Source organism: Meles meles, chromosome 8, assembly GCF_922984935.1.
Source record: "Meles meles chromosome 8, mMelMel3.1 paternal haplotype, whole genome shotgun sequence".
NCBI classification, from domain to species: Eukaryota; Metazoa; Chordata; class Mammalia; order Carnivora; family Mustelidae; genus Meles; species Meles meles.
In genome coordinates, this window is record NC_060073.1 from 42,083,287 (window position 1) to 42,110,832 (window position 27,546).

The window sequence follows — 27,546 nt, forward strand, 5'->3', positions numbered from 1 at the left end:
CTCTGGCCCTCTCTGAAAGCTTTCCCTCAACTTGATTCCACTCACACATACACACTCCTCTCTCACTAGCACTGTGACTGGCTTTGTAATGCTTACAAGACAGATCTCATTCCATGCTGAATTCATGTGACTGGTACAGAATCAAATCACACAGTGACAAAACTGTAAAGCTGCAGAAATTGTAATGCATTTTCACCTGGGATGGTAAGAGACTGAGAGACTATTCCACATCTCCAACTCTCCCTCCTGTGATCTACCAAACTTGAGTGTCTCCACCAGGAATCCAGCAATCCATCACATAAAGCCTCAGAACAGCTCTTTGTACTGCTGTCTTCTACAGTTACTTAAATTTATACACAGGTATATCCTATCTCCCTAGCTCACTTGTCCTCTCTTCCTGGACAGAAGATCTGGAGATGCTGGGTGAGTTGGACATGAGGTTCAGGCTCATTTCTCTATTTTAGCTTAATTTCAGTAAACTGTATGCATGTGCTTCTATTCACAAAGTGAAGCATCTATCCAGTAGAGAAAATAGGAGATTGAGTCTTGGCCAGGATCTCTTGGAAGCTCTGGTCTTTGATCGTCATCTCTTCATTTTCTCCTCCTGACTGTAGCAGAAATGTTTATAAAAACCAATGTAGTATGTTAGAGGAGCCTGGGTGGTTCAGTGGGTTAAAGCCTCTGCCTTCGGCTCAGGTCATGATCTCAGGGTCCTGGGATCGAGCCCCACATCGGGCTCTCTGCTCAGCAGGGAGCCTGCTTCACACTCCCTCTCTGCCTGCCTCTCTGCCTACTTGTGATCTCTCGCTCTCTGTCAAATAAATAAATAAGATTTTAAAAGAAATCAATGGGGGTGCCTGGGTGGCTCAGTGTGTTAAAGCCTCTGCCTTCAGCTCAGGTCATGATCCCAGGGTCCTGGGATCGAGCCCCACATCAGGCTCTCTGCTCCGCAGGGAGCCTGCTTCCTCCTCTCTCTGCCTGCCTCTCCGCCTACTTGTGATTTCTCTCTGTCAAATAAATAAAATGTTAAAAAAAGAAAAAGAAATCAACGTAGTATGTTATACATGTAGCTTAACTACCTGAAGGAATATAAGTTTAATAAGATGTTTATAAATACTTGAGGAGCTCCCTGGGGAAAAAATGCCTTATCAACATATTTCATTTTCAGGAAAAAAAAAAAAAAAAACTAGAGAAACAGATAGCTCATATCCTGAAGTTACTCTGAAGTATTGAACAAAAATGTTGAATTACTGACTTGTTCAGTGAATTATACTGTTTTTCCCCTAATTCTGCATGCTCAAGGTCAGTTGTACGCAAAAATTCAGTGTGCTCTGCAATAAACAAACAGCATGTGTTAAAGGTAGAATCTAAGTGTGTTTGTTGTCTAGACTGTAACCATTAACTTCCTGTCAGAGTTGACAATTGAGCTCACACGTGTGTGCACACTTGTACAAGTCTGAACAAATAAGGTCAGGGTTCAGAGCTCTGTTGCACTATGACTGTGTAAGAGATGTCTTCCAGCAGTGAGGCAACAGGAATTTGGCTTGCGATAGGGACACCTGCACATTGCACAAAATGCTGGCCAAAAGGTAAATGAATGTGCCATTTGAATGAGAAACACTTCTGAGTCTGTCCCTTAGTGAATGAGAAGTGCAGCTCCAGTCACTTCCATACCAAGATGCTGGGAGTGACCATTTTCAGTTCTGTCCACGGCTCAGCTGCTATCCTGAGTTGTCTTATCAGCCTACTAATAGGGCTTCAGTCCAAGCCCATGCTTTCTCTGATATCTGGGGACCAGGGTCAATCACTATGGGGGGCTCTGCTTGTGTCAAAATTAACAGTGACTGAGTGAATAAGCCATGACCTTTCTTATGGCAAGGACTTATTTCTCTGCATCCTCCACAGCCTGGAAGAGAGTGTCCAATACATTAATTTGAGGAGTTGACTGAAAGATAGAAGTTACCAAAGGGGAGGAAAGACAATCTTGTGTGGTAAACAGAACACTTAACGCACCGAATCCCAGATGCCAGTGGATTCTGGTCTCTGAGTAGTGGGAAGAGGCTACAAAGTGAGGAGAGAATGTTATGGGAGAACCTGAGGAAGGTTAGTGCAGGCTTCATTCTTGTCTTTGTTGGCAACTATTAATACAAAGGCAGCTGGGAAAAAAAAAAAACCCAAGGCAATGGAGATAATCAGGCTATGCGCCCAACTGAATGGTTCTTTCTCTGTTTCTAGCTTGAGGTAATCGCTACCCATAGTTTAGGAGCTTCTAAAACGAGGCCCAGCTAAACAGCTGAAGCAGGAAGAAAAGTGTGAGCCTCCATAGCAAGCAGAAAGTGTAACACGACCAACTAAAATAGCAGTCACTTTTCTTGTGACAATTAGTGTAATTAGGTCTGAAAAGACTGTTTCTCAATTCTCAACCTAAAAAAGGTGGAAAATCTCACCGCATACCAGTTCCTCAGAGCAATGAATTGCCCGGGAAATCTTCCTATTGCCAATGTTTTTATGGTTCCAGAAACATCTGTAGCATTTCTCCCCTGGGAAGACTGCTTCGTGTGCTTGTGACTATGTCCTGGAAAGTACAGGTCATTAACACTTTACAGTGGTGATCTGCAGGGATGGAAAGACTAAGGTATGGGAGTTAGATCCCGGTTCAAAGTTTTGGCTGTATGCTTATTACACATGATTGAGACCAAGTTATTGATCTTTGAGCCTAATTCCCAACCTGTAAAACAGCTCTAATAAAACTGTCCCCCCACGACTATCCTAAGAAATGTTATGGCAAGCATGTTACCTGGCCTCTAGTAGATGCTCAATAAATGTAGTTCTCTTCCCACATGCTAATGAAATGAGTTTCATTAGTAAGATTCTGTATCTCATCAGACAACTCCGAGGATCAGCAATCTAAGATGTGTGGGAGGAAGATACTAGAAAGGAGCAAACTTCTCACACTAAATCAAGCTTTGGCCTTCCCTCAGATTCCAAGCCCAGTGCCATAGTCCCCCACTGTTGGGCTGAACAGCCCAGCACTTAGAACACTCATGAATCAGATTTGGGTCCAAATCCTAGTGCAGCCACATATTAGAAGCAGGGCTGCAAACTTAAAATGTAACCTCAGCTCCATCATTTTAAAGCAAGAAAGTAAGCATGAGTATGGGACAAGTTAATCTATATAAAATGCTTAGCACTGTGCCTAGCACAAGTCAACACTCAGTAAATATTGTCACATCACCGTTTGTCACCTAGCCAGTAGAATTCTAGGACAGGTTGAGAAAAAAAAGTGTACCTCTAAGAAGGAAAGCCTTCAAAACAATCTCGAGAGGATGAAATGAATAGCTTAAAGGGTAAAAATCAGCCTTTGTGACATTCACTCTCCAGCTGAGTGGCCTACATAAGTAGTAGACCAGCATCTTGATAAATGGACCAGAGTCTCCGCCACCCTAGAATCAGCTAGCACTGCTAGGAAGAAACTTGTGAAGAAGGTAAGCCTGTGCTATTCACTAGACCAACCCTCTTTCCTTTATGTTTTCTTCTTTTTTCCTGGGGGCTCTGCACCAGGTACTTGGTTTTCCAAGGTCTCTTACTTTTCACTGCAACCTACCCTCAGCTTCCTCCCCCTTCCACCTAAACCACTGGTTTTGAAATACCATTCCATGTACCAAGGCTAAACCACCTGCATAAGACCTACATGGAAAGCCTGTTAAAAATACAGCTTCTCAGAAGTTTCCACCCTGAGGGAATCTGATCCAGCTGATCAGAGATGGGGCCTGGTCACCCAATCTTTTTCATAAGTTCCCCAGTAATTCTTAGGTGTCACCAGATTTGGGAATTACACTGAAAATCAATTTTACCTCTCCTGTGGTTCAGTTGTTCTGGGCCTTTCTTTCCCCTGACCTATCCAAAAACCTCATTTGTGTTTAGGGCCCATGAATTATCAACTGGCAACAACTTTACATTCTCCTTCCAAGATATTACATAAAGGACATGTTAGGTCATGAACTAAAATATGATAAATTTCAAGAGAAATGAAGGGATATTCAGAATCCCCCTCAGTCCAGTTCTTTATAAATGAGTCTGACCTTATAAAATACTGTGGGCTCCAGCTCTCTCATCCTCTCTCCACTTTCCTGGTGGAAAGGCCAAGGCAGCCAAGAAGGGCATACAGTGTTTGAAAGTTTGGAAACAGAGGTACCCTAACTGTGTAGAGTCAACAATGAACATGGTACTGAGCATCGAAACCTAAGTGCCACTCAGAGCCCCTTGTATGGACAATCTCGTTTAGCACTCCCATCTATGAACAAGTATTACCCAGTTTACAAGTTTAAAAAGAGATGCACAGAAATTAACTTGCCCACGTGGCTGAGGAGGTCAGAAAAGAGTATTTCATAGGAACCGGAGAATCTGTGGAAGTGTGAAATGTTAGATTAGCAAAGACATATTCTTTCCTCTTTTTCCTTCTCCAGAGAGATTAGTAAAAAAAAAAGGGGGGGGGGACAAAACTTTTGGAAGGAGTAAGCAAAAAAATTGCTTAGCAAGAAACCAGCAGTATCCCCCAAACTTTTCAGGTGGGAATTACTAAACTAGAACTTTGAGCCCCTTTCTGACCTGTGGCATAGGACCTGCAGGGCATTTCTGCTCTCCCATTGGCATACAGATGGGAGCAGGGCAACCAGAGGAAGGCTGCCTGGGCTGGAGCACTAGAAAACTGACAGAGCCAGTGAGCTCTTGGAGGTAGAAAGAAAGATGGCCGATGAGGGCTGGCTTTCTCCAGGCTGCCCAAGTTAGGACAACAGAGTGAAAAGGAGCCAGTGTTTCTATGGAAGATTTGTCCAGTTGAAGTCACAATTCTCTCCAAGTCCAGAAAACATCTTAAATAAATCAAAATGGACCAAGACTCATTAAAGATGGCAGAAGTTCCCTTAAGCCTAACATTAATTTCTGCTCTCTGCCCTGTTCCAAAAGAACCTGCAGAGCTGGAACCACAAGCACATTGGAGCACCTCCTCCTCAGAAACGTAATCTGGAGCTGATTGACCCTGGATTATTGTTCCTCCCATTCATTTCCAGAAAGGAGTTTGTCCACAACACACCGGTTCCTTATTCTGGACCTAACAGAACAAGTCCTGTGGCCGAATAGTCATTTTAGCTTTGACATTATCAGGAACAAGAACCAACAGTTCATAGGCACTGCTAACACTGGATAAGACCTGCTCTGGGAGATCACTCTCCACAAGGATTTTCGGTGGAGTCAAGAGAGATCGAAACATTCCCTTCAACTGCCATTAGCCACTGTCTAGCCACAAACGATCCAATGGAGATCAAGAGTTTTTTTTTTCAGCTCCAAGTAAACTTGACTCCAGTGACAGACATGAGGGATGAGATGTCCTTTCCACCCCGATTCACAACACGCGACAAACCCCCCCCCGCCAAGTCTCACCAACAGTACTGCCATCCACTGGCAACCTGAAAGGCTCATCCCTCTGCAGAGAATGGAGGGCATTAATTCCCAAAGATTCAAAGCACAGGCTCTTTACGAAGCCTCTGTTTGGAAAAGATATTTAAGCAAAGCTGTGCTTGATGAAGTGAAAAAGAATTAGCTGCCTCTGTGGCATAGGCTTCTCAGCTTCATTCTAAGGTAGAGTGGCTCATTGGCTTCCAAGTGGAAAGAGCTCAACAACAATAGATCACAGTTAACTGTGATCACAGCTCCATGGAATTTCAGCTGTGCTGGGAGTCCATGGAGGTGCACTTACTACTCCCCAATCTGTAATCAACCTTTTGTACATTTGTTCCTACTCACAGGATACTGTATCATCTTAATGAACTGTTTTCTTAGCATATTACGGTTGGCCATTTCAACACATCTAATGGCCCATTTGGTAGGTTAAATTACAATTAGGGTCCCTTGGTTTTTATTTCCCAGTAAGGCCTGGAGGGGGTTGATTTTTTTTTCCCCTTCCCACTGCTCAATTTCAAGGACAGAATCACAGAAGAACAGAAGCACAGACCTACCTGTTGCAGTCGACATGGAGCAGGAGATGAGAGGCGCTAACGGACAACGCGAGCTTATGCCACTGTCCATCTGCCAGCCGGTAGGGAAGGGCCTCGGTCCTGGGCTTCCCGTTATGCATATAGTGATATCGGACCTCATCCCTCAGACCACTGCTCTCCAGTTCAAAATAGCTGCATGTGAAGGAACAAAAACTTGATTTTACTTTTGGGTCTCAAAGTCATCAGTCCTCACTACTTCTTGGCCACCCTTCTCATAATCTACAGTTAGCTGCTCCACACAACACAAAGATCTCCTAACCAAAAATCAATCATACTGCATGGAATCCAATTCACCTATTATTGGAGAACCTCACCCTGATTCCTTGAGCCTCTGAAATGGATACTGATGGGTCCACTGTGAAGAGATTGGCCACAAGCTAATTAGCAAAGCTTGGTGTAGGTTCTTTTCCAATACATAGAATCATATTTCAGAACCCTCTATTGTCTAAAAGACTATACACGTGGAATGGACTTAATGATGCTTATTTTTATTATTGCCATATTTACTTTTTCAAGAATTAAAGGACAACAGAAATCATGTGGGATTATCAGGGACTGAAAGAAATTGAGATAAGATCACTTTATTAAACACATCCCCCCACCCCAGACAAAAACCTTTAAATGGACAACAATTCCTAGAGAAAAAGGAATGGTTGAAGTTACTTACATATGGACCAGTATTTCAAATTATCAGGTCATGAAACATGCAATGGAGTCTTTTCTCTCCCCAGACTGTTCGCCATTTTCCAGATCCATGAAAAACTCAGCATCACTGCTGCAGTCTGAACTCTTGTCATAAAATGCAGAAATTTGGGATACTCCTCAGCACGCTCCAAGGCTGATACTTTGAGTGGCAGACCATTTAGTCCAAGCCTCCTCTGAAATGCATCACTGTTGTCTTTAAATCAGGCCTAATCTCACTGCCAGGCATTGCACTAAGCATTTAACATACTATCTAACTCATCACCCCTACAAACCTAGAAGGTTGATATTATCCCTTTTTTAAACGTTAAAAAATTGAGATTCTGGAGTCGATCTACCCAAGCCGTAATTTAAACTCAGGTCTAAATTTAACAGTCCATGCATTTCCTACCAGCTTCCTGTCAATCTCAGAGGCACAATGACCAACTAGTAAAGATGGCCTCAGCTGGCACCATTTCCCAGCCATTCATTTGTACAGACAACTCAAGAACGACCTCCTATGTAGGAAGCCAGGTTCCCTCCCTAGATTTGAAAGGACCTACTGTTTCTCTTCTAATCAGCCGAGTTGGCCTAACCCCACTCACCAGACCGTCATTTAATCTAAAACACAAAAGCATCTTCTACGAGCACTGAAATGAACAGATCCTGAAACAGCCTCTATTATGCAGGACTCCCAAGTCACACGACAAAGAACAAATGCATATTTCTTGCTTATCTTTCACAGGGATCCTCCCAAGACAGCAGTCCTGGGGAAGACCAGACCCTGTCCTACCTACCTCATACTAGACAGAATCAGGCCCAAGGTCAAGAACAAAGGAGGATACTTACACTACTGCAGCCAGCTCCCCAGCTCAGGTACACACTTATTAGTAATAACGTAATACATATTTTATAAGACTGCAAAAAAGAAAATCTCCTACCATGGAAGACATTCATTTTTAAGGAATTCTCCAAATTGCTTCTAAGTAGCTAGAACATTGAAAGAATCAAAATCTGAGAATTTAAAAGGCCAGGGAGACCTTAGAGATTATCTGGTCATTCATTAATTTATTCAACGTTTTGTTACTGAACACACAGTAAAGGGCTAAAAGAGGATTTAAAATACAGATCCTGTTCTCAAGATGCTTTGAGACTAGCAGGAAAGGAAATAAAATGTGGCCCTCATACAAAAAAGTCAGAAACAAATCCAAGACAAAGGCAGCTGTCGTGTCGTGTGCTAGGAATGGACCCAATGCTTTCATTAATGTCATCTCCTTTAATTTCTTCAAGGTAGATAATGTTAACCCTGTTTCACAGAGGAGATCACTTGTGATCAGGGATATTAAGTGCCTTACCCAAGACCACACAGTTTCTGAACAAAAAAAAGAAAAAAAAAAACAAGCACCATGATTTTGTGTAAGAGACCTCACCAAGATCATCACGAGAAATCTCTCCATTACTTCATTTGACCAATAAGCTACTGCTGCGGGAAGGAATGGGACCTTAAAAAGGATGTGAAAGATAATTAGAAATGCTCCTATCGATCACCTGATAGAATTTTAAAAAGGGGGGGAGGCAGATATATTTAACCAGGTTCAATCACTGTTCCTGGGGTTATGGCTTCATTGAGCAAGGGCTCATTATATGCATACCTTGTAAAGATTACTGTACTAAGCTGATACCTCTGGGTCATCTCAAACCTACAGCTCCAAGAGAAGAAATCCACCCTGTCAGGCAAAATCGATGTGTGTATCTTAGGGTAAAGTTTCTGACAGCATCAAGCACACATCCAAAAAGTGCTGTATTCCGAACACAGATGAAGTCAAAATGGGGTGTGTTTGGGTTTTTTTTCTTTTAAATACACCAAGTAACTGCTGAAATGGTCCTCCACATGACCAGGCCACTGCATGGCTAAGTTCTATCTGGGGAAGACAGTCTCATGGGTGCTGGGAGAGGAATAAGGCAGTATTTCCCAACAGCAACAGAGGTATAAGCCTCAGTTCTCCGAGCAGCTTGGAGGTGGTCATTTGGCCTGATGACACTGGGCTGGAGCCTGGAAGGAAGACTCGGGATTTGCAGGAGAGCCTTGTTACTCAAAATACGGTCCCACACCAGCATCACTACCATCTGTGGAAATTCAGACTGCGGGGGGTGGAGGGGGTGCCTACCAAGACCTAGGTGAGTCAGAATCTCCATGTTGGTATGGCCCCCTGGGGATTCACGTGCCCATTAAAGTTTAAGCAGCACTACAGTGAGTATACCAGGCACGCTTCACTTCCTGGACAGCTGGCTCCGGGGAGGGAGACAGCGATTTGATGCCATGAGCAAGTCAGAGCCCTGGAATGCTGCCAGGGAAGAGGGGGCTGTGGAGGTGATCACATACACAAGAGTCTTTAGTAAGCTCTCTGCCCCCTGCTTTCTTCAGGCCTCAAGGGCTTAGAGGTCTTCTGTGGATTTGGGGGAGGGGCTGACTATATGAACAGTAAAATCACCAGCCGGACTTATAAGCAGCCCTTCTGCCCTTAGCCCTGGGCCTCAGCCAAGTACTCAGCCGGGGAACTATTGCAGCTCCTAGAAAAGTCTGCTCATCCTGCAGAGTCGAAAACAGCAAGGACATTCACTATGTAGTTCTCCTTTCCAGACCGAACAGCCCAAGCATCTTCCTTATACTCCTGTACACCACCTAGACCACAAAGGTCCTAGACATGGATTCTCTGCCTTCCTCCTCTTTCCAGATCCTTCCCCATGCCAGTCACCATGCTCCAGCTGTAGCAAAATGAATCGTTTCCCCCTTCCACATAGCATTCAGCAACACAGACACTATCAGGACTGTGCACAACCATGAGTGTATCCTAGCCCTTGCAAGGACCTTCCCATCATCGAACGCTGCAAACCATTTTACACAAAATGTTATGAAGGTGATCTTTCCCACCCTGTATTTATACAACTAGATTTTTTTTTTTTTTTTTGAACTACACCCTTGTTCAAGTGCTAGGGAGACCCTATTCCACTATCAGCATGAATAATTCTCCAAAGCCCATCATGGAGTATTATGAACAGAGTTACTATGAAGTTTTACCAGACTTTCTGAATTTCATGTATTGAGGAAAAAATTCAGGAATAATTCCAATTAACATAATGAGCTCAAGATCAGCCAAGTTATTTTTATTAGACTTTTTGTCCTTTTCCCTAAAACTTACACTAAGGGATCCATTTTTTAAGCTTATTAGACAAAAGAAATTTAAAACTTGAAGATCATACATCTGCAAGTGGCAAAATTAGGACTTGAACCCTAGTCTAGAAGACACTAAAGTGGAGGTTCTCAATGGCAACACCCCATTACTTTCCACTACGTAAGAGGTTTTAAATATATTACCACCTCTCATTTTACCAAAATCCTAAATGGTGGTTATTAAATTCACATTTTAAGGTAAAAACAGGCTCAAACTGATAAAGTGCCTTGCCCCAAGTCAGGTAACTCCTAAGATTTAAATCCAAGTCTACTTAGTTCCAGGATTCATATGCTTCTCACCACATCATATTCCTCTCCAGGTACATGGTTATGATCCTATCAAGATCAGAAGGCAAGAGAATTCAGGTAGACTCAGCTCCCCCCAGCCTTAGTCCCCAGATTTCCCCATCCTGGCGAAGAATGCCCCTGCAGAGCAAGCACAAGTCCCATTCCTCCTGCCATAAGAAAGTGATCACCAGTTTTTAAAACTGCTATAGGTGTTCATGCAGAATCTCACTTCCCTCTTCTGGCCCTCTGCCTACTGCTGGGATAATGAAGAGAAGCTTCCAAAAACACCAGGAAGGTATACTGTGTCCAACCTCAGGCCAGGAGTCTCAAGGACTATGTGTACCTTTGGGGGAAAAAAAGGCAAGAGCATAATTTTAAGTAATATTGCAAAGAACACTGGCCCAAGGATATGAAGACTTGATTTCAACCTTAAAACTGCTACAAACCCATGAAATCCTTGGCAAAAATATCCCTGCCCCTCTGTACTTCGGTTTCTCTCATCCATTAAATGATCAGATTGGTTCTGTAATGCCCCAGCATTCCTTGGAAAAGTTTTAGGGTCTAAGGCACAGGGAAGGGATTGGGCACAAGAGAGATTTCACTCTCTGTTGTATAATCTGGAATTTCTCCCAAGATTTCATTTAGATAAAAGAGATGCACTTCCGAAGATAGCCTGAAACCACTGAACTTAGTGGTCTTTAGGGTCCAGCATATGTCTAGATTTCCATAATTCATCGAATACTCTGAGAAGTATCCATGGCGATAAAGCTACTGCTAAGCTAAAAATAGAAACAGCAGGGGACATGAATATAGTTCTCTCCCACCTTGTGTAGGACAGCCCACACTACAGGGTCCAGTATTGTTTTTCAAATGGTATTTTCCAAAACTACTAGTCATGTTATCTCCCCTATCACATGTGTTTCAATGTAATTTTTCTTTAAAGATTTTATTTATTTGACAGACAGAAATCACAAGTAGGCAGAGAGGCAGGCACAGAGGGAGGGGGAGGCAGGCTCCCTGCCGAGCAGAGACCCCGATGCGGGGCTCGATCCCAGGACCCTGGGATCATGACCTGAGCAGAAGGCAGAGGCTTTAATCCACTGAGCCACCCAGGTGCCCCTTCAATGTAATTTTGATACTCTTCCAACTGAAAGATTTGGATCTATGTCCCCTCCCCCTAGATCTGGGTGGGCTTGTAAGTTCTTTAAGGGCCCAAGTAATGCTTGGTCCCTTCTAAGGCTGAGTCATAAAACCTCCTGCGGTTTCTATGTTGTTTGTCAGAACATTTGAGCCTAAAGCCCTGGCGCACTGTGGACAAGGTTCAGGCTAGCTGGGGCTGCCATGCAGTAAGGAAGCCCAAAGCACACTGGGAGGCTGCAGAGGAGTGCCCTGATCCAAAGTCTCAACTGGCATCACAGCCAACACCAGCATAAACACCTCTAGACAGCTACCCCAGCTGTCCACTCTTCTCAGCTGAAGTCACTAACATTGTAGAACAGAGACAAGCCATCCCTCTGGGCTGTGTCCACATTCCTGACCCACAGAATCCACAAACGTACTAAGTTTAGAGACAGGTTGTTACGCATCAATAGACTCTGAAACACTAACTTCATGCATACTGGTTTATACCTTTAAAAAGTGAAACTACAATTTAGGCATGTCCCTATTAAATGTCCAGGATCACTGGCCAGATGATCAAATCTCACTGTGCCAATTTTCTACTTACTGCCCCACAGACTATGCATTTTCTTATGTCAAAAATAGAATTCTGCTCAAAAAATGCAACATAGTATCAATAAATCACTATCTCTTAAAATGCATGCTTCTCAAAAGCTATTTAAAGAAATACCAAAGGAATATGCTATTATCTTCCTCAGTAATCCATTATTTCTCTTGCATCAGCTCCCAGTATGTTAACCTCAAACGTCATGCTTACTGAACGGGAAGTGGTCACCTCAGTGGTCCTAAGTTATCTTCTATGGCTTCTAGCCCCCAGTGTTCTTCCAGCCTACGCTGTTTGACCAAGTTAAAAGAAAAAAAAAAAAAAACCTAATTTACCTGAATAAACTCCCATTGCTCCCAAATTCTATTGCCTTGACTCAGAGCAACATGGAGTACAAACAGCAGAAACTATGTGCCTATTATACAAGGGCCTTCAGAGTCCAGCCAACACATGTTCAATCCTTGCCTCAGGCATGGAATCCCCTGTGTAAATACTGACAAGACACACCGTTTTCTGAAACCTCACTTTCTGCATCTACTAGAAAAGAACATCTACTTCACAGGTTTCTTTTCTGAAAAAAACGTGATACCCTGGGACACCTGGGTGGCTCAGTCTTTAAAAGTCTGCCTTCGGCTCAGATCACAATCCCAGTGTTGTGGGATCGAGCCCCACATGGGGCTCCATGCTCAGGGAAGCCTGCTTCTCCCTCTCCCACTCTCTCTGCTTTTGTTCCCTCTCACTGTCTGTTAAATAAATAAAATCTTTTAAAACAAAACAAAAATGTGATACCACGTTTGCAAATTCCCTACCAAGTGCCTAGTGTCCATGAGTGATTATGATTTCCCTTCTTTCTTTCTGCATACGTGGAAATCAACAGCCTCTGCTGCATGATGCTGCTGGGAGGGTGCACACATCCTGCCTTTCTCAGGAAGCATTTCTCTGCCTTCCTCTTTCCTTTGTTTAGACTTGGCCTGGTGACCTTATTTGCATTTGCAAACTTACCATTTAAGTTCTGTAGTTAACTCTCTTAGCAAACATCTAGCAAGAGATTAACAGTGACAGCAATTACAAATTGCCTGTTATTGAAAATAAAACATTCACTGTTAAACAAAACGTGAAAATACAGTTATTTATACCTCCTCGAAACAGTTCCACTGCAGTCTTTAAAAAGCATGGGAACAGCTGCAATGTTCTTACTGAAGTAAGGGCTGGCTTCTGCCTTTCCCACATACTGAGAGTCAGGAGCAAAGACATGGAACCGTGGAAAGTGGAGAAATTTCTTTTACCGATGAGAAAAAAATTCTAAGATAAAAGCAACCAATGAGGGGCGCCTGGGTGGCTCAGTGGGCTAAGCCTCTGTCTTCAGCTCAAGGTCATGATCTCAGGGTCCTGGGATCAAGCCCCACATCAGGCTCCCTGCTCACAGAGGAGCCTGCTTCCCCCTCTCTCTCTCTGCCTGCTGCTCTACCTACTTGTGATCTCTCTGTCAAATAAATAAATAAAATCTTAAAAAAAAAACAAAAACAAGCAACCAATGAGCTAATTCACATAGGGGAGAATGCCAGGTTACTTTTTGACTGCAGAGGCCTTCAAATACAGCTGAAGCATTAAACAAAAAAGCCCAAGGCAAGGAGCTAGAATCACACAACTGCCTTGTACCTAAAGCCTAAGCATAGCTCCTTGTGCCCAGGAACTCCGAACTAAGAGGATTCTAAATATCAAGATAATAGAAGTTGTAGTTCTGGCCAACATATACATACAGCTCCTTCTATACTTCTAAGTTTTCCTAGAGACTTAAACGAATGTTTTCCTCAAAAAATATGAAGTCATCACCTAACTATTAATGTTTTAAGTTTAAATTTTTAATTTGAATTTTTTTTTTTTAAGATTTTATTTATTTATTTGACAGAGAGAGAGAGATCACAAGTAGGCAGAGAGGCAGGCAGAGAGAGAGGAGGAAGCAGGCTCCTCTGTGAGCAGGGAGCCCGATGCGGGGCTCGATCCCAGGACCCTGAGATCATGACCTGAGCCGAAGGCAGCGGCCTAATCCACTGAGCCCATGGCTCAAAAAAATTTATCTTTAAGGTACTTAGTAAAAACAAAATAAAACAAAACAAAATGCCCAATGTCTCTCATAGGCAAGTATTTTTGTCAGTTTCATGTGTATCCTTCCAAAGTTTGCTTTATTTTGTTTTTGTTATTTTTGTTTTTGTTTTTAGGATAGAGTTTCAAATTGCAAAGAAAGAACAAGGAGTTCTCATATGCCCCATTATCCGGTTTCCTCCTATTAATATTCTTATATCTACATGGTCCATTTATCACAATTAATGAACCACTATGGATACAATGTTATCCAAAGGCAATATCTCCATCAGATTACTTTCGTTTTCACCTAATATCCTCCTTCTGTTCCACAATCCCCTTCAGGAGACTACATTAGATTCAACCAACAGGTCTCCTAAGATACCTTTAGTAGAGACAGTTCAGACTTTTTTACAACCTTGAAAATTGAAAATTACTCAAGAGGACTTTTTTAGAATTTCCCCCAATTATGATTAGTCTGATGTTGCCTCTTGTATGGGCTTGGGTTGTAGGTTTGGGTAAGGAAGTGTAATCCTCATGACCTATCAAAAATACCACCAACAGGGGCGCCTGGGTGGCTCAGTGGGTTAAATCCTCTGCCTTTGGCTCAGATCATGATATCAGGGTCCTGAGATCGAGCCCCACATCAGGCTCTCTCTGCTCAGCAGGGAGCCTGCTTCCCACCCCTCTCTCTGCCTGCTGCTCTGCCTACTTGTGATCTCTCCCTCTCTCTGTCAAATAAATAAAATCTTAAAAAAAAAAAAATACCATCAACAGAACTGACTAGTTTTGGTATTAATCTTGGTGTTAATCTACCTGGTTTAGGTAGTATCAAGGTTCTTCTCTGAAGTTATTCCTCCCTCTCCACACTGTCCTCTTTGGGAGGAAGTCTATGTGCAGTCCACACTTACCTAGTAGGGAGTGTGCCGCCTTCTTGAAGGAGGAGTACCAAAATTATTTGGAGTTCTACTGCATGGAAGATTTGTCTATTTTCTCCATTTATTTCTTTATTCAGTCACTTACCTAAAACTATATACTCCTGCATTGTTTTATTCTTTGGGTTACCACCTAATACCAGTTCATTTGGTTGCCCAAATTGTTCCAGCTTTGACCACTGGAAGTTTTTTCAGTTGATTCCTCTGTCCCTTTGACATACTTCCATCATTTGTGAGTTACGGTTTTCTTTGGAGCACTTCCTTCAACTATGGGACCAAGGCTGATCTTACAGGTTTCCTGACTTAGCCCTAAGATTAGCCATTTCTCCAAAGAAACCTAGTTGTTATTTGAAATTGGTATTAGAAACCAAGATCTGGGTGCTTGGTGTGCTCATTGCTACTAGGGTATCATTGCTTCTAGGTACTCTTAGCTGATAGAGCTAAGAAATGTATGTGGTATAATAACCAGCATACACACACACACACACACACACACACACACACGTATGTATGTATCTACATGTAAGTTAGGTTTATATTGATGCCTTAAACTCTAATCTGTTACCGTATGAATTATTCTAGCCTTCACTGTGTACTCATCCATAACCTCATATCAATCCACCCTCTATTACTTCCAGCACACATATACATTGATTTTAGAACTGTTAACCTGTATCCTCATGTAAACATCTATCAACTAGAACAGACCATCTATGTACAGTTCCTTTTGCCTTTAGTTTTACTGACTCCAAGTAAATTATTTCTGAAGTTACTCAGGTCAGCAATTTCTCCAACCACTTTTCCTTGAGGTTGTTCACATATCTGTAATACATTTAAATTGCTCAGTCACTTTCCAAATTCCATCTTGGGATCCCCCATCTCCCAATTTTTTTTTTTTTTTACAATATGCATACATTAAAGTTCACTCTTTGTGCTAGAAATTCCTATGGGTTTTGACAAATGCACAGTGTCACACCCCATAGTTCCACTGCTTGAAAGAAATCCTGGTTTTCCCCTATTTAACCCTCAACCCCTCGAAATCACTCATCTGCTTAACCCTTCTATTTCTGTCTTCTCCAGAATTTCATATAAATGGAATCATATAATATATAGCCTATTCAGATTGGGTTCCTTTATTCAGTAACATGCACTTAAGATCCTCTCATATCTTTGGATAGCTTATTATTTTTCAATCACTGAATAGTATTCCATTTTACAGACCTACCAAAAATTATCCATTCACCTCTTGAAGGATATTTTGGTTTCCTCTTGTTTCAAGTGATTATAAATAAAGCAGCTTAGTAAATTTTGTGCCCAGGTTTTTGGATGAAAGTAAGCTTTAAAAACAACTGAGCAAAAATCTAGGAGTGTTAATTGCTGGATTATGTAGTAAGACTATATTGAGCTTTGTAAGATTATCAAAGAAAGAATTCCTGTTGTTATACATTCTCACCAGCAATTGGTTGTATCAGGTTAATTAAAATCATAATTATAGTCATTTTACTCAGTGTGTAACTGTATGAAAAGAGACATGGAGCATCTTTTTATACACTTGTCCTTTATGTATATTCTTTGGTGAGGTGCCTGTTCAGACTTCTTGCCCATTTTTAAATTGAGCTGCTTGCTCACTTATTGTTGTTTTAAAAGTTCTTAGTATATTTTGTACACAAATCCTTTAACAGATACTACTTGTTTTCATTTTCTTAATAGTGTCTTTTGCAGAGCACAATGCTTTGTTTTAGTAAAATCCAACTTACCAATTTTTTTATGGATTACATAATTGATATTGTAAAGAACTCATCACCAAACCAAAGGTCATGTAGATTTTCCCGTTTTCTTTTAGAAGTTTTTAGTTTTTTGTATTTTAAGATTTATGATCCATTTTAAGTAAATTTTTGTAAAAGGTATAAAGTTGTCAAATTTCATTTTGCATAAGGACATCCAATTGTTTGAGGATCGTTTGATAAAACCATCCTTTCTTTCAGAGGTTTTTTTCATGCTATAAAAGCAAATACTAGTCTATTCTTTTTTCCCCATCTTTCTAACATAAATGATAGCATACTATTTCACTGTTCTACACTTTCCTCTTGACTTACTATAACAAGACATTTTACACACAGAACTTCCTCTCTATCCTTAAATTTTATATTGTACCAATCCAGACTACAACTAGTCAAAGGTCCGATTTCCTAAAGCTCTGTGGAAAGCAAGACTGAAAACCCTATGTAAGAGATGGCAGTAATTGTTACCTAGTAAGCGTCAAGGAGTATGAAGACCTTTGATTTACATATCTCTCTTCAAAGAATTTACATGCCATGTGATGGGGTAAAACAAAATCCTACAGAAAAATAAAGCCTGATTTTTTTTAGAAAGGGGGGTAAAAATCCCCTTATTGAATGGTGATCCAGTAAAGTTTCAGAAACGTACTAGATCTAGAAGAACTATTTATATTGAAGGGAGAGGAAAGTACTTCCCCATTGTATATTCTTACCTCCTTTATCACAAATTGAATAAGCATGGGTTTAATTCTGGGCTGTCTATCCTATTCCATTTATATGTGTCCATGTTTGTGCCAGTACCACACTGTTTTGATTCTCTTTGTACTGTTTCTTAAAATCTGAGATTGTGATATCTCCAGATGTCATTCTTTTCCAAGATTGCTATGGTTATTTGGGATCTTTTGTGGTTCTATGCTAATTATAAGGTTATTCTGGTTGCATGAAAATGTGTTGGTACCTTGATAGAGATTGCCTTAAATCTATAGATTCTTCTGTGTACTATGGACATCTTACCAATATTAGTTCTACCAATCCTTCAACATGGAATTATCTTTCCATTTGCTTGTGTCATCCTCAATCTCTTTCATTAGTACTTTGTGGTTGTCACAGTAAAGGTCTTTCATCTCTTTTGTTAAGTTTATTCCTAGGTATTTTACTCTTTCTGGTTCAACTGTAAATAGTGTTTTCTTCATTTCTCTTCCTGCTGCTTCATTAAGAGTATACAGAAACGCAACACAATTCTATACATTGATTTTGTATCCTGCGGCCTTACTGAATTCAATCATCAGTTCTAGTAATTTTTGGTAAAGTCTTTAGGATTTGCTATATATTGTATGTCATGTGCAAATAGTCAAAGTTTTACTTCCTTACCAATTTGGATGCGTTTTTATTTTTCCTTGTCTAACTATTCCTCAAAAAATTAAAATTACCATATGATCCAGTAATTCCAGTCATGGGTATTTACCCAAAGAAAATAAAAACACTCTTTGAAAAGATATGCACACCTATGTTTATGACCATATTTACGACAGCCAAGATATGGATGAACACTTGAGTTGCTTCCATACATTAAGGGAGAAAGCAGTAGTGTATGTGTATATAATGGGATAGGACTCAGCCATAAAAGACTGAAATCTTGGGATCTGCAAGAACACAGACGGACCTAGAGAGTATTAGGCTAACTGAATAAAGTCAGGAAACAAATACCATATGCCTGCCCTCCTGTGGAATTTAGGACCCAAAAAAGGGAGACTTTTAAATACAGAGAACTGATGGTTACCAGAGAGAAGGTGGGTGAGGAATGGGTATAATAAAGAGGATTAAGAGTACATCTCCTTGATGAACACTGAGAAATGTATAGAATTGTCGAATCCCTACACTGTATACCTGAAACTAGTAACTATTAATTACACTTAAATTTTTTTAAAAAATTGGAGAGAGTGAGAAAGGTGCTTCAGGAAGGAGGACTACCAAGAAGGACAGGAGAAGGAAGTGTGTCTGGCCCTCAGGTAACAGAAAGAACAGGTATGGATTGCACTGAGGAGGTGTGCAAGCAGAGCAGAGCTAGGAAACAGCCAAAGAGTCAACCACTGCTGGATTCACAAAACCCATCTCTGACATTTGGACTTTACCCTGCACCCTAGCAGTTCTCAAATCATTTTCACCTAGGATAAATAGGTGATTTCCCACAGGTGTCCATTTCTGATACATTATCTTTAACTTCAGTCCTTTCTCCCTCCTCTCAGAAAGCACTTCACACCAGTGGCCTTAATGTACCCTGAATCCACTCCAATACATTCAGATACTTTTTAACATAAATGAATCACACTTTTTATCTCCAGTCTAGGCCTGTCTTCTGAGACAAGTCTTCTGACTTGAATAGTCAACTGTTCACTCAACTCCACTTTGATCTTTCCAATTTAGTAAACTCAAGACATAAGTAACTTTCCCCCCAGACCTGGTCCTCATCCACTATAGTCTACATCAAAATGAAAGCTAGAAACGTAAACACTGTCTTTGATACCACTCTCTCCTGTGCCCAATGTACAATCCATGGTCAAGTCATATGGCTTCTACTCCTGGGTATTTTATTTCTCAGCTTCTCCACTGCTACCTCCTTATTTAAGCCACCATGACCTCTTAAAACTGCATAGCCTAGGGGCGCCTGGGTGGCTCAGTGGGTTAAAGCCTCTGCCTTCAGCTCAGGTCATAATCCCAGGGTCCTGGGATGGAGCCCAGCATCAAGGCTCTCTGCTCAGCAGGGAGCCTGCTTCCCTTCCTCTCTCTGCCTGCCTCTCCGCCTACTTGTGATCTCTCTGTCAAATAAATAAATAAAATCTTTAAAAAAAAAAAAAAAACTGCGTAGCCTTGCAACCAATCTTCTTGGATCCACTGTTTCCTTCCAATAAATTCTACTGTTAAGGTCATCTTTCTAAAAACAAAACTCCAATCTGCCCACTAACCCCTTCCAATCACCTCCACCCTAAGCTTACAAATCATTAACTTCATAGCTACTGAGCTTGGACTAGAATTTTAGGACTAGAATTCAAATGGCCCCAAGACCCACATGCTCTGGCCCCTGCCCACCTGTCCAGCTTCAGCTTGTACACTCTCCATGTTTTTCTCTACATACCAACCTTCTTAGAGAATCTTTTTTTTTTTAAGATTTTATTTATTTATTTGACAGAGATCACAAGGGCAGAGAGGTAGGCAGAGAGAGAGAGAGAAGCAGGCTCCCCACCGAGCAGAGAGCCCGATGTGGGGCTCGATCCCAGGACCCTGGGATCATGACCTGAGCCGAAGGCAAAGGCTTTAACCCACTGAGCCACCCAGGCACCCCTTCTTTCAGGTCTTTGAACATACCCCCTCCTTCCCACCAAAACATAGCACTTAACACATTCCACCCTATATCCGAGTCCTCTTACGTGCATTCTTCACCTAGTTAACTTCTATTCATCCTTCCCTTGTCACCTCGTATGCCACCTACCCAGAAAGACTTCACTGATACGCACTTCCCACCACTGCCCAAGATTTTTCATGGGAATATATTCCCTTCCATCACAATACTTGTTTCTTAATACATATTTTTCTTATTTTTTTTTAATATCTGTCTTTCCCACTGGATTAAAAACCCTATGAACGTGCTGACCAGGTATATTTTTGCTCCTTACTGCATCTTCAGAGTCTACCAGAGAGCACAGCATATTGTGAAGACTTAATATGTTTGGAATACATTAACAAATATCTGGTGTTTATTAACAGTAATAAATCATATGGCACATCTCACAGCTGATGGTGATAGATCAAACTGCTTTAACAGTGAAGTTGCGAATCACTGTTCCAGAAAACAAAAGTCCCCCAAAGTAATTCAATAAAAGCACCGTTTAATTAATAATTTTATAATAGCTAATATTTATCAAGGTCTTACCACATACCAGCTTCACACTTTATTTACACTATTTCAGTGAATTCTTATAACAATCTAATGAATGGCAAACTATTATCTTCATATAACAAGAAACCAACTCACACTGAAGTAACATGGTCAAAGACAAAACTAGAACAATGATGCCTGAGCCAGATTCCAATAACAAAACCAGGAGAATCAAAACAGACTCGTCTGACCTATCCCATAACTAAAGCAACCACAGGAGTCACTGGAAAGGCTGATGTCATGGGCAAAGAATTACACTGCACAAGGCCAGCCAGTTCACTGACAAAGCCAGAACAGATACTTTGAAGAGGCCCAGGAAAGAACCCTCCTTTGCCAAGGCTCACGACTCCATGTACTGAAAGCTTTGAGTGACTTTCATAGGAAACATGGGCTAGTGATCTGTCTGCTTCTGTTAGCAAGACTTGAGCTCCCAATACAGTGAGGTATGTTGTATGTAACATACTCAAAATGGGATTTCTTTATCTCAGTAGAACAACCAATGGATCAATGAAACAATCAAAGATCAAAAACGACATTGAGAAAAATGAAAATGAAAACACAATGGTCCAAAATCGTTGGGACACAGCAAAAGCAGTTCTAAGAGAGACATATATAGCAATACAGCCCTAACTCAAGAAACAAAGACAACCTCAAATAAACAATCTAAACTTAGACAGACCTAAAGGAGCTAGCAAAAGAACAAAGCCCAAGAAAAGCAGAAGGAAAAAAATAAAGGCCAGAGTAGAAAGAAATGACAGACTTAATAGGGGGAAAAAAATGAAACCAAGAGCTGCTTCTTCGAAAAGATAAAATTGATAAATCCTTGGGCCAGACTCAAAAAGAGAAAGGAAAGTAATAAAATCAGAAATAAGAGAAAACAGACACCACAGAAATACTAAGTATTGGGGCGCCTGGGTGGCTCAGTCATTGAGCGTCTGCCTTGGGCTCAGGTCATGATCCCAGGGTCCTGGGATCCAGCCCCACATCGGGCTCCCTCCTCAGCAAGAAGCCTGCTTCTCCCTCTCCCATTCCCCCGGCTTGTGATCCCTCTCTCACTGTGTCTCTCTCTGTCAAATAGTAAATAAACTCTTAAAAAAAAAAAAAAAGAAAGAAATACTAAGTATTATGAGACTACTACAAAAAAAAAATATGCCAACAAATAGGACAACCTAAAAGGAACGGATAAATTCCTAGAAACATACAACTTTCCAAAACTCAACCAGGAGAAATAGAAAATCTAAACAGACCAATTATAAGTAATATAACTGAACAGTATTCAAAAAGCTTCCAAAAAATAAAAGTCTGAGACTAGATGGCTGTACTGGTGAATTCTACAAAACCGTCAAAGACGAGTCGCAAACTATTCCAAAAAGTAGTGAAGAAAGGAAAGATTCCAAATACATTCAACAAGGCCAGCATTAACCCAATCCTAAAACCAAAGACATCTCACACACACAGACACTATAGGCTAGTATCCCTGATGAATATAGATGCAAAAATCCTCAAAACATTAGCAAATCACATACCTCAACATAGTAAAAAGATTAAGTGGGGATATATTCTGGTGACCCAAGGATGGTTCAATATTCGCAGAATCAGTGTGATACACCACATCAACAAAACAAAGATAAAAGTCATATAATCATCTTAACAGATGCAGACTAAGCATCTGAGAAAATTAAACATTCATTCATGTTTAAAAACTCAACAAGGTAGGGTTAGAGGAAACATATCTCAACATAAAAAAGGTCATATATGAAAACCCTATAACTAACATACTCAATGGTGAATAACAGCTTTTTCCTCTAAGATCAGGAAAGGATGTAAAAATGTCTACTCTTGCCATTTTTGTTCAACAGAGTACTGAAAATCCCAGCCACAACAATCAGACAAGAAATAAGAGGCATCCATATTGGTAATGCAGTTAAACTGTCAGTATCTGCAGATAGCGTGACACTGTACATAGAAAATAAAAGACCCCATGAAAAAAACTACTAGAATAAATGAATTCAGTAAAGTTTCAGGATACAAAATACCCAGATACCAGTAGCATTTCTATATACCAATAACCAAGTAGAAGAGAAAATAATTCCTTTTACGGTTGCACCAAGAGATACCTAGAAATAAAACTAAACAAGGAAATAAAAGACCTGCACTAAAAAGCCTGAAAACTATCAGACACCAGCAAAAGAAACTGAAGAGGACAAATGGAAAGCTATTTCATGCTTAAGGAAGAATTAGTGTCATTAAGATGTACAGACTACCAAGCAATCTACAGATTTAATGGAATCTCTATCAAAACACCAACCACATTTTTCACAAAACTAGAACAAGTAATCCTAAAATTTGTACAGAACCACAAAAAGACCACTTTAACACCATGCACAAAAATAATTCAAAACCAATTAAAAACCAAAGACCTGGACCTATGAAACTCTTAGAAGAAAACATAGGCAGCGATCTCTTGATCATTGGCCTTAGCAAGACATTTTTGGATAGATCTTTTCAGACCAGGGAAACAAACGCAGAATAAACTACTGGGACTGCAACAAAATGAGAAGCTTTTGCACAGCAAAGGAAACTAAGAAAATAAAAAGACAACCTAATGAATGGTAGTATAATTACTTTATTACTGCTGGTCTCCCCACTGGTTTCTGAGCTCCATATGGACCATGTCCGGTTTTGCTCATTATAATTTCAGCACTGAGCATAGAGACTTAATAGTTTTCCAATTAATGAGATTCACAAATTTCTGGGTTTTTTAAATAATAATGCACCACGTATGGCACACCTCACACATTGTGATACATCAAACTGCTTTGACCCTGCATTTGAGAACCACTAACATAGAAGATAAAAGTTTCTTCTGAAGGTGATTTAGTAAAAGCAATATTGACATGGTTGACATTTATTGAGGGTTTTTTTTTTTTTTAAATAAGGGAGTTTATTGACTCAAGGATGGAAAATACAGAGGTAATCAAGCTTGTAGGTTTATCAAGTATCGACTGTGGTTTTTTTGTCTGCCTCTCTGTTCTGCCATTAAATGTGTTGTCTTCAACCAGAAGGTGGCTTTCTTTCATGTCCTAAAGAGGCTGCCAGAAGTAGCTGAGCTATTAGAGGTCTTGAAAATGCCCAAGGAGAATGAATGTTTTCTCCATTCATCAAGTGATCTCAGCTAAGTGTCAATCCCTTTGGCCAGTAGAATGCCACATGCTGATAGAATGTATGTCATCTATACTCAAACAAATGTTACATTAGTTTGAGGCGCTCCACTTCATTATTCAACAAGTTTATACATTATGCTACGCTTACCATTAGAGTAGCTACCATCTGTCCTGATACCTATTACCATATCTGACTATGATACTTAAACTGTGTGTTTTGTGCCCATAACTTATTCATCCTATAACCAGAAGCCTGTATCTCTCACTCTCCTTTACCTATTTTGCCCAACTCCCCCTCCCCCTCCCCTCTGGAAACGATCACTTTGTTCTATTTTTAAGAATCATTCTTTTTGCCTTTTTTTTTTTTTTAGATTCCATTTATGAGTAAAATATGGTATTTTTCTCAGACTTATTTCACTTAGCCTAATAGTCTCTAGGTCCATCTATTTTGTGTCAAACAGAACAATCTCCTTTATGGCTACATAATTCCATTGTACATATACACACGCCACATCTTAACTATTTATCTACTGATGGACAGTTAGGTTGATTCTAGATCTTGGTTATTGTAAATAATGCTGCAATAAACACAATGTGCCTGTCTCTTTTTGAATTAGTGTTTTTGTGGCGTGTTTTTTGTTGTTGTTTTGTTTGAAGAACCTCCATACTGTTTTCCACAGTGGCTGTAGCAATTTACATCCCCACCAATGGGGCAGAAGAGTTCCTTCTTCTCCACATCTTCATCAACCCTTGTATTTTTTATTTCAGTCATTCTGACTTGTGTGAGGTGTTAGATAACTCTGTGGTTTTGATTTGCACTCCTCTGATAACTAGTGACATTGAGTATCTTTTCATGTGTCTGTTGGCCATCTTTAGCTCTTTGGAAAAGTCTTCTCAGGTCCTCTGCCCGCTTTTCTCTTTAAGATTTTATTTATTTGACAGAGACACAACAAGAGTGGGAGAGGGAGAAGCATGCTTCACATGGAGCAAGGAGCCTGATTTGGGGCCCAATCCCAGGACCCTGGGATCAGGACCTGAGCCAAAGGCAGCCACTTAACAACTGAGCCACCCAGGCACCCCTCCCTGTGCCCACTTTTTATTAAGATTGCTTTTTGGTGTTGGAGTATTTAAGATCTTATGTATTTTAGATCTTATGCCCTTATCGGATGTATCATTTCCAAGTGTCTTCTCTCATTCAGTAGGCTGTCTCATTCAGTAGGCTGATGGTTTCCTTTGCAGAAGCATTTTACTTTGATGCAGTCTTAATATTCTATGCTTCTGTTTCTCCCTTGCCCGAGGAGATTTTAGAAAAATATTAGGGCCCATGTCAAAGAAATTACTACCTGTATTCCTTCTAGGATCTTTATGGTTTTAGGTCTCCTATTTAGATCTTTAATCCATTTTGAGTTTACTTTTGTGTAAGGTGTTAAAAGATGGCCCCGTTTCATATTTTACATCTAGCTGTCCATTTTTCCCAGCACCACTTATTGCAAAGACAGTCTTTTCCCCATTGTGTATTCTTGCCTACTTTGTCATAGATTAACTGGCCACATAATCATAAGTTCATTTCTGGGCTCTCTACCCTGTGTTTCATTGATATGCCTCGATGCTTGTGCCAGTGCCATACTGTTTTGATTACTACAGCTTTGTAGTAAAAATGTGAGTTAGGATACTTCCAGCTTTGTTGCTTCAGGTATTCAAGATCTTCTGTGGTTTTATACAAATTTTAAGATATGTTCTAGTCTTGTGAAAAATGCTGCTGGGATTACACTGGATCTGTAGACTGCTTTCGGTAGTATGGATTTTTTTTTTCTTTTTTTCTAGAGAGGAAGAGGGGCAGAGGAAGAAGTAGAGAGAATCTTAGGCAGGCTCCATGCCCCACAAGCAGCCCAATGCAGGGCTTGATCTCACAACCCTGGGATCATGACCTGAACTGAAATCAAAAGTTGAATGCTTAACCCGTTGAGTCACCCAGGGACCCGAATAGTATGGACATTTTAACAGTATTAATTCTTCCAATCCAGGAGCAGGCATATCTTTCCATTTGTTGCAAATGACACATCCAATAAGGGATTAGTATCCAAAATATACAAATAACTTATACAATTCAACACCAAAAAGAGTCTAGTTAGAAAACAGGCAGAGAACTTGAATAGACATTTTTCTATTAAGAAACAGTATGGTAGTTTCTCAAGAAACTAAAAATAGAAATACCATATGATCCAGTAATTGCACTACTAGAGATCCCCCCACCAAAAAACAGCACTGGGGCGCCTGGGTGGCTCAGTGGATTAAAGCCTGTGCCTATCTCAGGTCATGATCCCAGGGTTCTGGGATCGAGCCCCACATCAGGCTCTCTGCTCAGCGGGGAGCCTGCTTCCTCCTCTCTCTCTCTGCCTACCTCTCTGCCTACTTGTGATCTCTGTCTGTCAAATAAATAAATAAAATCTTAAAAAAAAACAGCACTAATTTAAAAAGATACATACACCCCAGAGCATACTGCAGCATTATTCATAATAAGATATGGAAGCAACCCAAGTGTCCAGCGATAGGTGAATGAATAAGTGGTATATATACACAATGGAATACTACTCAAAGAATGAGAACTTCCCCATTTCCAACAACAAGGATGAGTCTAGAGAATATTATGCTAAGAAATAACTCAAACACCTCATTTTTTACTTATGTGGAATCTAAGAAGAAAAGAAAAATTGACTCCAGTACAGAGAACCAGCTGGTGGTTATCAGAGGGGAGGAGAGTAGGAAGATGGACCAAATAGCTAATGGGTATGCAAGTGCAAAATTCCAGTTACAAAGTAAGTCCTGGAGATGCAAGTACAGCGTAGGGAATATAGTCAGTAATACTGTAACAATACATAGTAACAGATGGTAACTCTACTTATGGTGGGCATTGAGTAATGCATAGAATTGCCCAATGCTCATTGTACACCTGAAACTAGTAACACTGCGTGTCAGTTATAGTTCAATAAAAGAAATAATTACAATAAATGTGAAATTGAGGACTGCCAAGTACATGAAGGAAAGCAACATATTCTATGAATAAGCCAGATCAGTATAAGTCACACTGAGAGAAGGCCACCAAGGCTGATAAGCGTAGGGTAAACCTAAGCTTCGTAAATTATCTCTCATGAACATGTAGGGTAACAGAGAACAACCGAGTTTAAGGATAAGCTTAGAACATGTGGATCAGCTAGGTAACATTTTTTCACAGTACGGCATCCAACATGTGGTGAGCTATGTGGTAAATTCCTCAGGGGCCAGTAGGAGAAATGCCGTGTGTTTGCAGCCAGCCTTCTGCTATTACTAAGCCTCCCTTACAGATAGGATCTCTGCTAGAGATAAAAACTCAACATTTCCATGGGTGAGGTTATTGTTACCACCTGTCCTGAATTTTCTGACCCTTCAAAAGAAAACACCTCAAACCAGGGAATCTAAAAATCAATTTACCTATGATTAATATATCTAAGTGAAAATTCACCTAAAATAGCTTTATCTAAAACCAAATTTCATCAAAACCAATTTACCTTCCTATCACATGTGAACAGTTATGAATTTCACAAACATCAATTTTATGTCAGCAGTACCATTAGGGAAAATCATCATTAAGAAACTGGCTGTTAGGTAAATTGATTTTAGAATAATTCATTATGTGCAA

The 27,546-nt window shown here is 40.5% G+C and overlaps 1 protein-coding gene across 2 annotated transcripts in view; it reads right to left on the reverse strand.

The window, feature by feature from the left end:
* Nucleotides 1–27,546, reverse strand: part of NELL1 (neural EGFL like 1) — an 860,623-nt gene that overhangs the window by 732,742 nt on the left and 100,335 nt on the right. For both annotated transcript variants that reach the window (XM_046016014.1, XM_046016013.1), the window contains exon 4: nt 6,015–6,185. In XM_046016014.1, coding sequence (XP_045871970.1) covers nt 6,015–6,185 — 171 coding nt within the window. The remainder of the gene's footprint in view (nt 1–6,014; nt 6,186–27,546) is intronic.